Source organism: Chaetodon auriga, chromosome 18 (assembly GCF_051107435.1).
Source record: "Chaetodon auriga isolate fChaAug3 chromosome 18, fChaAug3.hap1, whole genome shotgun sequence".
Classification (NCBI taxonomy): domain Eukaryota; kingdom Metazoa; phylum Chordata; class Actinopteri; order Chaetodontiformes; family Chaetodontidae; genus Chaetodon; species Chaetodon auriga.
The window spans coordinates 1323512-1337500 of NC_135091.1; the positions used below are offsets into that span (position 1 = coordinate 1323512).

General features: G+C 47.9%; 1 protein-coding gene across 2 annotated transcripts in view; it reads left to right on the forward strand.

Annotated features, from left to right (window-relative positions):
- Positions 1-203: 203 nt before the first annotated feature.
- Positions 204-13989, forward strand: part of fam184ab (family with sequence similarity 184 member Ab) — a 94434-nt gene continuing 80648 nt past the window's right edge. Inside the window, exon 1 of one of the 2 annotated variants that reach the window (XM_076756079.1) lies at positions 204-1011. In XM_076756079.1, the coding sequence (XP_076612194.1) occupies positions 850-1011 (162 nt within the window). In that variant the 5' untranslated portion in view covers positions 204-849. The remainder of the gene's footprint in view (positions 1012-13989) is intronic. The other variant, XM_076756077.1, reaches the window with a different exon arrangement.

The window sequence follows — 13989 nt, forward strand, 5'->3', positions numbered from 1 at the left end:
GATTAATAGATGCCAGCACTAATTGATGTAATTGAGTTCAGCTGATTGACATGAACCTGCTGTATGGAATAATCTGTGTATCTGCATCCTATCGAACTCTTATTTTGAAGAAACACTGGTTTTCTCATAACCACCCGCCCCCTGAACGTCACATCTCTCTGTCACCGTCCGCTTCATCGTTGCTGGATCTTTCGCGAGCGCTCAACGTCCTTATTTTCTGTTTTCCGACAGCACGTGAACGCAGCGCTGCTCCCATCCTACGTGAATGCAGCATAAAGTGTTGAGGTGATCCATGGCAACAGAGGAGCAGCAACCAACCGCTGAGCCTGTCCTGCACACACACACGCACACACGCACACGCACACACACACACCTTCAATCTGTACACACTCTCCGTTAATGTAGCCGGAATGCACCGAGGACGAAGCGTTCTTAACGGCTCCCGTTGACAAATTTGGGTATCAAGGTGACCGACCGGGAGCCAGTCAGCTGCCGGAGAGGAGCTCCACATCCGCGCCAGGTGACCGCAGACAGGACCCGCACCTCGGCCCACTGCAAACGGCCACATTTTGGGACGGACACGATGGTCGAAGCTCAGTAACGTTTGTGGACTGAAAATAACACATTTCACCGTTTGACGTGCTATTATCCGGACCGAGCAAGATGAACCCCATTTTTAACAGTTTGTGGGCTAAAAAGGCTTCGTTTTTTTGATTATTTGTTCTCGTGTCTCGGTAAAAACCCGACACTGTCCCGGTCCTGTCCTCCGCTCGCTGGCCGTGTCCACAGCAGCGTCCAGTTTGTCCTCGGCTCGTATCTCCGCGAAGCATCTGAAGCGTCGGAGTGAAGATGGCGACTGGGTCGGGTTGGCAGCAGTATTACTGCCCTGCCGGTCAGGGGAAATTTACTTCATCCTCGGCGTCCAGCATGTCCTTTCAGTCCGGCATCACCATGGAATATACCCAAGACCTGCACCTGAAGATGAGCAAGAAAATAGCGCAGCTCACCAAGGTAAGGCTGTTATCGAGGGGCCTGATGTTCCCCTCCCTGAGCGGTGTGCATCAGCCCGCGGGTGAGACCCTCTACCTCCCGCTCCTGCGAGAGAACTGCCAGCCAAACTCCGTTAGTTATTTCACCTATTTAGCAATCAAAGTCGCATTGCTGAACGTTCCTAAAAGGTTTAACAATATTTTGATTTCTTCTTGAATTTCAAGGATATTTCAGTACTTTCGGCATTCATTTAACACAGAAACACGTTCCCCTGATAGAAATAATGAACTTTCACAGTTGGCTCACGCTGTTCGCTGAAGCCGTATTTTAGCAGGAGGAAACTGGGAATCAGGTGAACTAATGATCAAAGTTGGATTTTAATTAAAATACATGCTCCTTAATATTTCAGTGTACACCGAATTAAAAAGCAGCTGCGGTTTCTTTTTTAAATACCTAAAGACACGTGATAAAAGCATGAATCGCCCTCAAACAGCAAAGAAGCCTAAAAATGTGAAATCCTCAACGGAGTTTGGAGAATTCTGACTTGAAGGAACGGCGCGCCCGGCAGGTATGAGCTGCCTGAAGGCGAGCCCGGTCTGCTCGGATGCTGCATCCATCAGTATCGGGTCATTAGCTAATCTAATCTAATCTGATGTGATCAGTCACTGTTGGCTTATTGCAGCACAGTCTGAGCTGGCACTTTGTTTTACTTGCTCATGTTGATGTTGTTTTGGGGGTCTTGTCGATCATTATGCAGCTAAATAAGGCACTTCTTCCAAACTTTGATCTCATGATGACAAGCTGCACTAGACAGATTGAGAACTGGAGGCTTGCAGATAACTAGACTTTCTGCTCCAGTCGCACAGCTCCCTTCACTTCCTCCTTATTTTCTGATGTATAATTTTTATTCCATGCCTTGTAATCCCCCCTGTTGTCATGTCAAAGCCTGTTTGTGCTGAATTAACATTTCTGTGCCTTTTGATGCTCATTGCGCTTCAATATTTATTCATACAGAATCTTCAGCGTGGGAAGTACGTGTCCTGTTAATAGTACAGGTGTTCGATTTCGAGCTCATTCACGGCATTAGTTCAGTTAAACATTTTGTTTGCTTTGGCCCAGCTCACTCGGATGTTTTCTTCTACACCGGCTGTACCTGTGGGCTTTCAAGGGCATTTCAAATGCTCTTGCCCTGAGGGGCAGTGCTTTCATCTCTCACTTGCCAAAATGACAGGGCTGCAACATCTAAGACAGAGGAGCAACCTCTGCACAGCATTCGCTCCGGGTCAAAGCACGTCTGAGGCGGCGGTATGTCATTATCGTTAAGCTGGAGGTCGGCCGGGGCCTCACATGTTTCCAGGTGGCCTTTTGGAGACGTTCCCTCTTTGCTGCTGAAAAATTCGACAGCTCAAATCAGCTAAATCCTCCAAGGGTTCCCTCCTGACATGAACATAAGACCTGTGCTCTCAGTGACTGTGTTTGTGCCGAGGAAGTGGAGGCTGAAGAAAAATCATAATTCAGCAGGATTGGGCTGAGTGTGTGCCAAGCCTTTGTGCAGTACGGCCTCTTTAAAGGAACATCTTTGTCACCTTTACAGCTTATTCTCCAGATCCTAACATCCAGTGTTACACATGTAAACAAACGTCTTCCCTTTTATGTCGCCTCTCCCATTATTTAGCCTTCTGTACTTTAGAAAAGTCTCAGCTTTCTGTTGGTTCAGATGCCATCAAAGGAAATAACTGTATGAAATACTCAGTATAATTAAGTTTGATACTGTGTGGTTATTAAAAATAAAGCTCATTAACACTTTTTACAAGTCATTTTCTGATTGTTATGCATGAAATTATCATTTGCACATTGAGAAGTTTCACAGCTTTCAGAGATGCAGAATTGGTGAAATGGGATGGTAGTAGAAACCTGGTACATGAGGAGTCATATTTGAGTCATGGCGGGTGATTCATTTTGTCCAGAATATGTAAACCCAATAAGTGTTAGTTTGTCGAGTCCGTCCAGGTCGCACGTCGCTGTTTGTTCAACAGTGACTGTATATTCACCAACAGCACACACAGAGAAAGACCAGAAAGCATCTTTATTGGGAAAAATAATGCACAGAAGGTTCAAATGAGCGGCCTCACCCGCTGTGTTAATCTGCATTATTAATGCACAATTCATCTCTGTCACATTTCACTTGGTTTCCTTGAGGGATAGAGCAGGCACAGAGTAACGTCAGCGCTTTGTAAACCAGTGAACGCATCGCCGTGCAGTGTCGTGAAGCTGCGTGCAGAGCCTTAATGTGACCTCAGTTCAGGTCCAGGTCTAGGGCTGTGGAGGACTTGATCTGCACGTCACAGATGACTGAGCTGAGACTCTGCATGTTTTCAAAGCCTTTATGATCCCTCACAATTAGCTTTTATGGATGTTTGTTAGTCCCACTGAGCATGTGATGGACATCAAATGAGTCACTGAGTAATCCAGCACAGAGGGAGATAAAATTTCAAGCATAGTGATCACAAAATTGCTCGTGAAAAGTCCTCATTTTATCAGAAATAACATCAAACCCAGTTACACTGAAGGTTTCCGGTTATTTCCTGACGATGGCTTCCAATCATCACCAGGTGAAAGCTGAGGCGAGCGCTACCTCCACCTCATATTTACCAGCTGGAACAATAGCGAATGGTGTTTTCATGTGCCAGGTCACATGACTGCCACACACTCCCACAGGCATCACATCTGAGCCTCGCTGTATTAGGCCACGGCAGAGCGGGGAACAGGCCGACGGCACGCCGGCCATCTGCCCACAGTGACCGCTCAGGAGTATCTGGCAGCCCTGAAACCTGCGACACATTACAGTCTGAATGATTTGTGAGGATGACTCCAGAGTGATTGAGGCGTCTGAATTTTTTACCTCGTCTTCCGACTGGCCTACTTTCATCGCTCTGTTTGCATGTTGCAGCTGATGAGAACCCGATGCTTTTTTTAGTTTTGACTCTCTTTATATTCTGCTTTCCTTTTCTTGATATATTTTGAGGCACGTCGACTGGCCTGCTCCTCTTTGATTTTCCTGATTTCTTATGATTATGTGCTCTTTAGTAATGCACCAGTACAGCAGCACAGCGCCGATCAGAGATAAGAGACAGCAGCACGGCGTGCAGCGGCGTTGTCACTTCAGTGCGCCGATGGCCGAGCTGTGGCGGCGACGCTGGCTGAGCGCTATCCACTCCACCAGAGACGTCATGTGCAGTCAGTAAATCAGTCATTGATTGCTATTCTCCTGTGGCGTTGAGCTTCATGATTCATGACGCAGGCCGTATTTGCTGCCACTGTTATTTAAGACTTCTTGCAGTAATTTCGAGTCCCACAAAGCTGCTTTCCGGCCCTTTGTGTCGTTCGGGCTCTGCGAGGATTTCGCTGTCGTGATTCTTTTTGGAGAGCTGTGTTCATAAGTTATACTCTCTGATGCTTTTGCTTTGTTGTAGTTCCTCTGTCAAAAAGAGGCAATGTAGGGGTTTTGCTGCTATGGCAACTAGTTTTTATATAAATTATAATTCAGGGCAGTGGCGTGTGAGAAGTGGGCCGAGGATTTTTAAAGGAATCAGCCTGATTCTGCAGCCCATCCACAGCGAATCAGGACCGAGCTTTCTGCTCGCTGTCAGAGCGCCGGGAACCAGAGAGGGCAGCGTGTCATCCTGCATCGTCAGGAGAACGCCTGATAGCAAATGTATTACCTAGCCTAGGGTGTGTGTGTGTGTGTGTGTGTGTGTGCGTGCTCGTGCGTGCGTGCGTGTGTGTGTGTGTGTGTGTGTTTGCGTGCTTGTGCGTGCGTGTGTGTGTCATCAGCGATGCCTGACTGTCTTTACTGTCAAAGTGAATCAGAAATAGACCTCTGAGCTCTCCATGTATTTCCAGACGAAGGGATTGAAAGAGACAGAGATAGTGAAATACTGTAGTGTGTGTGTGTGTGTGTGTGTGTGTGTGTGTGTGTTTGCAGGTCATTCTGTAGTGCTGCAGCGTCATTGTGCACATAAACATTTCAACAAAGAACTATTGAAATGTTTGGAAAACCTCTTTTTAACACCAGAGAAACTCTGCTGATCTGCTCCTCTGTCAGTACTCAGGATGTACTCGTACTCCAGCGTGTCGTGTAAATGCAGCGCAGCACACCAGCGTTGGCTGTTTTCAATCCAGCGAGGCATTATTTGTGATGATTCCTCTGGAGTGTGTGTCAGTGTGTAAGCTCAACTGTGTGGTGTGTATTCCAGTGCAGCCTGGTCCCAGCTGGGATGATGGGATGGCTGGGTGTTCCTCTGATAACACATGAAGACATATTGTTGTTATATGTTGCTTCTCTCTGCCAAAAAAGTTGAATTGACACAAAGTGCTGCAGGAAGGAGGAGCAGCTGATGAAAATGCGGAAACGGGTGATAACAGTGAGTTTGTGTCAGCTAAAATCTAAGAAATATGAGTGTGTTTGTATCAGTGGCTGAACGGGCTGAAAACACAAACATGCCGTCATCACGTGGCAGCGACACCAAAGCCAAAAAGCGTGTGTGTGTGTGTTTGTGTGTGCGCGCTGATGCCATAATCCAGGGGTGGTAGTGCGGTGATGAGCGGAGCCCGGGCAGGCCGAGAGCAGATGGTCGGAGCCACACGACTCCAGACTCGGGGATGGAGTCGGGCTGATCCGGCAGGGATTTTAAAGTCCGATACTGCTCATTCAAAACCAGAGCTGCAGTTTGTGCAGCAAAATCCAAAAATGTCAAACATGTTTTCACTTTAAGAGGCAGAAAATCAATCAAATTCAATATTAGAGTATCAAACAAATGTTGCATGTGTGTTTTCTGGTTTTACTGCCATAATAATCTGTTAGCGGTGGCAAATATTCCTGCTATCACCTCTCATCTTGCTCTGTTGTTACAATATTTATAGCTTAAATTTGGGCAACAAATGGGGAGCTGGGCTCATTAAAACTTTGATAATATCCTGTTAATTGGACAGAAATTTCAAGGATGCTCACAGATTAAAGCAGCTGCTCTAAATGAGTCGTCGAGACGTTGCGTCGTGTGATTTTGGTCGTTTTTCGACCCGGCCTTTAACGCAGCTCCACTGCTGTCGGAGCGCGAGCGGTGAAGAAGATGCAGAGTAACAGAGACGAGAAAACAAGCCGAGTGACATCTCATTACAAGCTGTTATTTATCACAGAAACAGGAAGTGCGAGGAGTAGTGATGTCACTGCTTCGCTCCTGAGAGTCTTTTCTGGAGGCGACGAACTGGAAAGATTTCCCCTCGCAGCAGCTCAAAGTCTGGGCCGTGAATTTCAGCTTCGGAATCTCTAAACATAATTTTAGGGGAATGAAAACACCGGGGAGATGTGTGTGTGTGTCTGTATAGTAAGTGTGTGTGTGTGTGTGTGTGTGTGTGTGTGTGTGTGTGTGTGTGTGCATGGCGGCCTGCTGCTGCTCCTGTGAGGAGTACAGCTTATTAACCTCGGCAGGATGCTCCTTCACTGATTGTCACAATTCTCTGTCAGATTTCATTAAGATACGCCCACACACACACACACACACACACACTCTCTCTCTCTCTCTCTCTCTCTCTCTCTCTCTCTCTCTCTCACACACACACTCTCTCTCTCTCTCTCTCTCTCTCTCTCTCTCTCTCTCTCTCTCTCTCTCTCACACACACTCTCTCTCTCTCTCTCTCTCTCTCCCTCTCTCTCACACACACACAGACTCTCACACTGAAACACACATGCAGAGAGACAGGAACAAAGATAGGGGGAGAAAGAGGGCCATATTGGCCTCGAGCACTATCCCACACAAATAAAGCAGCGCTGACATGCCTGTTGAGACACACACACACACACACACACACACACACACACACACAGAGGTTCACGAGGTGTGTATGGAGGATGATTTGATGAGTCATTCTTAATGTTTGACCTTGGATGTTTCCGCTGCCTTCAGACAGCCAGAAGCCACATTTCTACTACTCCTCTCTGGCCTGCTTCAATTGGCTGATGCAGCAGCCAATCGTGCCGCAGCAAAGGGCGAGACGTAGAGCGACGCCGCCGGCTGTTATATACGGCCGATTTATCAGACGACTACTCCGTTTGTTGGTGGGAAACCTCACAGTGTGTCAGCGTCTCGCTCCTCCAGCGTGATGGAGGTTTGTCAGCAAACACAGCCGGTGTGTTTTTGTTGGTGCTGCGATGAGACGCCTGACCTGAGGTCTGTTTCAGCGCGCTGTGGTGAACCCAACAGACTGTAAAAGCTGCAATGAAACCTGCCTCACTGATTCACTAAATGACTAATGTTAATGTGCCAGTGGATTCAATCCAAAGTTATTAATATGGTCTGTCCATCAAATCCATCACTCTGTGGCAGGTCTGTGGCTCCACAGCCTTCAGCCTCATAGTTGATGGTCTCCATGACCTTTTTACATGCTTCTCTGAGCTTGTTTTATCCCTGACAGGGGAGTGACAGAGCAGGTTTCTATAGGATCAGACAGGAGGAGAGGAGCTGATCCTATCATCGTTTCTTCAGGTGTTTTCCACCTGTCTGCTCCTCTCGCTTTGTGAGGTTTAGCTTGTTCGAAGCTAAAGCAGAGATTTGTCACGAGTGGCACTAACAACGGGATATTTCCTTCACCTTGAGCGGGCCGGCAGCGTGTACCACATCATCGCTTTGCCCCGAATGGCCTCGCTCTGCACACGACTGCTTGGCTGTCAGGGCTTTCAGGTGATGTAACAGGCCTTCTGGTGGCCATATTGAAAGGCAGCAGCTTGTGGGCAGCAGCAGCTGTGCAGAGCTGTTTGTAGACATTCAGCGTATCCACTGGAGCTGGAACACAAACGGCAGATTGTAGAACTGTTTCTTCCAATGGTGGAGCAACGCCAACACAACTCTCTCTGTTACTGCTCCGGCGCTTCATTCACGCTCCCCGCTGTGAGACTGAGTCCTCTCACAGGTGTGGACGAGCGAAGGCCAGCCTTGCTTTGACATGCTGTGGGTCTGTTCAGGGTTAAATCCTCCCTGCAGGAGCGTCCTTCAGAATTGGGTGACGTTGCACAGATTCATCTCTGTTCTCCTCGTTTGAGCGTCAGTAGATGCCTCTGAGTGACTCACCTGGCTCTCCTGAACCTTCACCTCCTGAACCTTCACAGCACACGTTAGCGGCGCGTGTCTGAAAGCTTCCAGGTGGAACTTGTGCAGGTGAGCTTTGGTTCCACATTACGTGCATCAGTCTGCGTATGGTGTGGCTGCTGTCATTAGCTGTCATTTATCATCTGTATATATTAATTCTCTTACTCTAAACCAAACTAATGAACTATTTCTGAGCCATAGTATTCACTCATTCACCTTGCCATGCAGGTGAGACAGTGTTCTGGCATAAAACTGCTGCTTTCTGAAAAGAATAAGATCAGGAGAGCAAAAGGAAATGGAAGGTATGAACGCGTCTGTGTGAAACAGCCTTAATGTGGAAAAACAGTTGCATAAATTTGCACGTGGGTGCGTTTAGTCTGCTGAAAAATCCATATACCATCCATCACCTGTGACAGCGCTGGGCCCAGTTTCTGCTCTCCTCGCCCATTTTCATTTCACTTCAGACTCATTTCTTCTTCCTTCCAAAGCCTGTTTCAGATCTGTCTTAAACCACTGAAGGGACGCAGACAAACAGATGAGAACGTGTGCTCTATTTGGTTTTTCGCATAAAATGCTCCCACATTGAATCCTCCAGGTGTTAATTTGAGCACCTTTTAATGAAACATCTGGGCAAATATCTGAGTCAGCCTTCAAAACCTGATTTCGACTGAAAGTCACCACGAAGTCGAGACCTCCTAAGTTGACACCAGCCCACGCATTTAACTAGAAAAGGAAGTTTTTTGGCAGACGTTGTCAGCAGCCAGTAAGCATCAGGATTTGAGAGGCTAAAGTCTGCTTCGACTTTCTCGTCTTTTCTTGGCAGCAGTTTGAGTCTGCGTGGCCCCCGGGGACCCGTCTCCACTCACCGGCTTCTGTTTCTTCCTCCTGATGGAGAGACAGACAAAGATCACCCAGCGCCGCCTCGTTTTACCTTCATCAAGAGATGTGTGTTTAAGGTTCAGAGGAACAGCTGGAGCTGCGAGCTGTAGCTTCCACGTTAGCATCTGCTGAGGAAGGTGAGACTCTGTCATTACCTTTGACTCAGCAGCGCTTCCTGAATCCGTTCACCGCTCCCAACTGAAGAAAGAAACATTTGCTAACAGGTTACACGTCTGGGATGTATGTGTGTATTTATAACATCCGACATGAAACTGATCAAAATCGAGATGAGACTCACCTGAACCCAAACAGAGGCAACAACGGCGCCGGCAGCATCATGACGCTGCAGTCCAAAAGATTTATCCTGAGCGATCATTAGAGACCATGTGATTCACGTGGACGACAGACATACTGACTGACTGACCAGAGACTGGCAGCAGTATAACAGGTCTCTGCCCGATCAGACTGAATGTGGTCTGGACCCGTTGAAGAGCTCGACTGTTTGCTGCAGACGGGACTCAGAAGTCATCACTGCTCGTGCTCTGCTGTCGATGTCTGAGGACAAACCCGATTCCAAACCCTGAACTCAGAAATAAAACCAGAACCAAACTGCTCACTGACAGCAGAAGTGTCTCTGAGTCCATGTGTGGATCTCCTTCATCCAATCACGTGTTCACAAAGTGGTGAACCCCGCTACAAAGATCAATGAGGCCGATGAGGAAACACAGTAAATGTGTGGTCTTTGTGCTGTTTTCAGGTCAGTTCATGTCAGAGAGGATCAGCATGCTGCTGTACAGTAACCAGCCACGAGGCCACACTCGTCAGTGATTGGCCAGGAGTGTGGAGACAGGTGGTTGAGACGTGTAGAAAACAGCGTCGTCTCCATATTGTGACACTTTTGGGGACTAGTTTAAAGAAACCTGTGTGAAATAGTTGAATTCTGGTTATATATGAACCCAAAGGCTGCGTCCCTTTTCTTTCTGTCTTTTCACATTTACTGAAGCTCTTGTCCTTCTTGGCTCAGTCTGGAATTGGCAGGCCTGTTTACTCGTCTCTCCCTCATGTCCTCGCTCCATGTCTCTGTTTATCTGTCTGTCCTTCCCTCCAGCTAAAGGACATCCAAACAACAGCGGGGCTCGCTATGACTTCACCCAGCCCTCAGTCTGTCCCCCATTAAGATAAGATGAACCTGATCCCTGAGGGATGTTTGAGCCGTTATAACAGCAAACGGAGACACAGGAGAGGGACATAGAAATAGTTAGGATAAAAACTGAACACTTATTTTCAATTTTCAGTTTTTTTTTTTCCAGTTTATCAGTCAAGCTGCGTGTCGGTGGAAGTCAGCAGTTTGTGAAAAACACGTTTCCAGATAAAAACCATCTCCACCATCCATATTAATTTAACAAGATCAACACTTCAGGCGAATCACAAAGCACTATGGGAAATCCCTGACCCTGAACTGACTCCATTAGAGGGGCGATAGAGGAGGAGGAAGCACTGATAGGAGGAGAAAATAAACCTGCAGATCTTCAGTCGGGGCAGCTGTAACTCACTGGGGTGTTGCAGATGGATTCGTATCCGTTTGTCCACTCGGCCCTCCGACCTGCGAGAGGCTGACGTCCCCATGACTCAGCATCCCTCCTCTTAAACCCATCCCTCCTCTTGAGTGGTGGTTTATGTCCAATCAATACGGCTCATTCCCCACAAATGCCTACCTCGCTTCTCTTTGTGCCTTCCAGTAAGTTAGATGTGCCTTTCATTCATTTTTGGGTATTTTTTCTTCTTCACAGTTGCAGCAGAGGCAGTCCAGTTTGGGGTGGCGGTGGTGATATTACATCACGTATTATACCAAAACATGCTTCCAGCTCTTTTCACTCTGTTGGCAAAGTAAGGGCACATATCTTAAAAAGGAAACCTGGCAGATGTGTTTATTGGCTCCAAATGAGGTTTAGACCTACCTGTGTTTTGGAAGGAGTTACCTGCCCCACAGTGTAGGTTAATTAGTAAATGTGACGGCATTCATTCTCAGAGTTAAACGGGGGGGGGGGTTTGGCAGAAAGGTCAATGTACAAACAGTGAGTGTACCGCTGGGCGTGTATATCAGGTACATTCACATACAACAGATACCGATGCAGCAGAAGAGGCTTCCCTCTGACAACAAACCAGCTGAGCATGTGCTGCTGTGTGTGTGTGTGTGTGTGTGTGTGTGTGTGTGTGTGTGTGTGTGTGTGTGTGTGTGTGTGTGTGTGTGTGTGTGTGTGTGTGTGTGTGTGTGTGTGTGTGTGTGTGTGTGTGTGTGCGCGCGCGCGCGCGTGTGCAGCTCTGGCTATGTTAGACAGCACTAAAAGCTGCGTAACCACATCCGACCTGCTGCTCTGCCCATTTAACTGGCTTCAAACGAGGCTGAACGTTCAGTGTCTCTTCACTGTCCTTCAATATGAAACACTCCAACACGCCTCCAGCCGGCGGGGCTACAGTAGACGCCACCAGCCATGTTAGCCATGCCCAGAACTTTGCAAAGTTTTTGTCCTCTTTTTTAAAAAGAAAAACAGCTTCAAACTTTCAGCCCATTTATCTATAATTGAGTGGCCCCAGGCAGGAGTTTCATGTTAAACCCACCTGTCTAATCAGCCTAATCAAAAAGTGGGGCCGCGACAAAGCACAAGCCTCCCGGCCTCGGCAGCCGGGGAGCTGTAGATTCACCCTATTTGTCCAAATTAAATTCTGCTGTTGATCCGAGCACCTCGCTGCCCAGAGGAGCTGACGAAACAAACCGGAGTCGCACCAGGTAGAAAATTCTGCCGCTTCCGTCCTTCCCGTGATTTCCAAACACTTAAACAGGATCCGCTGCCGCCATCCCATGATTACTGCGATGTCGCTGATGTCAGGAGGTCCAGCTGGGTTTTCTGTCCTGCTCCCTGTCTCTGCATTTCAGACTTAAAAAACAACTCCTCATGGTGTTTGAGCCGAGGATGTTTTCATGACCTCCAGAGGAAACTTTTACTGAAGTTCAAAGTAGATCCGATGTCTCCTGTGTACATAATACACACTCATACTGTTATAATATACCTAGGTAATGTGCTCTGTGTTTTTCTTTGTATTCCCTGTACCTGAACCCTCCAGCATCACAGAGTGCATCCAGACTCACTCATCTTTGTCGCAACTTGAGTGGAATTTGTGTCTCATAGAGAAGCCGTGCTCCGTTCGGAGGATGGCGTTGTGGAACTGAAAGGTCAGCAGCGCTCTGCTTGTAATCAGACGCTGATCCTGGGAAATGAAAGACAAACACCTTCACGCAGCAGTAATGAATTTTCAAGAATGCTAAATCCAAAAGCAAACTATCTGCGTCGCACAGCTGCAGCTTTAAAGCGACTCTTTCCAAGCTGAAATCATGGCTGGGAGTGGTTGTTATTCAGGACGCTCACAGCAGCTTCAAACTGAGAATTAACTGTCGTTACGAGCAGCGTCACAGTGAAAGTCGATCCCTGCTTACTGGGAATGCAAAGAGCGAGTGGAGTGAAGTTTTACACGTGGTGTCAGACGGGGACAGAGGACAGTGGAGGGACAAGCTGAAGGACGTAGGACACCAGCAGGACACCAGTGTCAGATATTTAGCTTCTCCTGAGAGAAGGAGTTTCACCCAGAAACAACACAAAGATCGAGTCTTCATGGCTGCCAGCTGAAACTGTAGAGGATGCTTTTACCGTCCGAGCTGCAAAATAAATCCTGTCCTCAAAATAAATAAATCCTGTCATCGCTTCAGTGGAAAGAATAACCACAACGTTCTGCTTTGTTATATTTGCACGTGGAGCTGAAAGTCAGCTGATGGACTGAAGTACAGAGGATGAATCAGCTATATGAGAAGCATTCAAGTCGTTTTCCTCTTCTGGACTCTGAGCTGAAGATTTAAGACGTTTGACAAATCGTTTTATTGATTAACGGAGAAGATAATTGGCCTAGTTGATCATGGTCAGAAGATTTAGCTGCAGCTCTGATCCGAAGCTTCCAGGAAACATGGCTGCAGCGTCGTTGCCGGTGTGACACCACAGTCTTGTCTTCTTCCCATAGACATCCACAGTGAAACACCTCTGGGTGGAAGCTGAGCTTTTCTTTGTTGTGTGGGCTTGATAAGAGCATCCTGAGCACGGCGACGCTGAGCGAGCCCTCAGTGTCAGTGCTGCCAGTTTTCAGTCGTGGACAATCAGCCGTGGGTTTGCAGTTTATTACGGCCTCAGCGGATGGTTGGACCGGCTCGCGTCGACAGCACGGCTGCTCGCCTCCAGCTGTCAGTTGCTTTTTTATCTGTGTACTTGTTTGTATGACAGCTCTGCAGGTGAGCTATAACACTAAGCCCTCGTCTTTTTCATCACCCCATTAAACAGACGTGAACACGCTCTCGCAGCAGCTCGGCCATGACGCCGCCGCCGAGCCATCAGCGTGTTGTTGTTTCGCCTGCCTCAGGACTGATGAGGCGATTACGAGCACACACATTCAAAGTGGACCAGTTTCCTCTCAGGCTCCATGTTTTCATGCACTGTTTAAACAGGGTTCACTCGTTCCCGTCGCGTCTTAAAATACAACAAACGACGGGATCACACAGATGCGCGCACACGCCCACGCATGGGAAGCAGAGAGGCTGCAGGCTACAAGTGCTACAGACGCTGATGCCACCGCTAATGGACTCAGTGTGCAGCGAGCGTGAGCACAACAGAGGAAGGGAAGGAGAGAGCGAGCTCGACGTTTCCCAGAGGAAGCCTGGCCGAGCTATTCTTAACACTTTCTCCATAATGACTGCCCCGTTCGTACATCACATCCTGTGCGACGCAGGCTGTGACACCGTGTTTTGCGATCGACGACGATATCCAGAGTCACGTTTTACCGGAAGCCGGCGGAGCTGTGGAGAATGACCTCTGTGCCGCGGCCGCGATCTACAGCGTGACTCCACAGAAAGTGATCACACCTTAAATGATTGTCATGC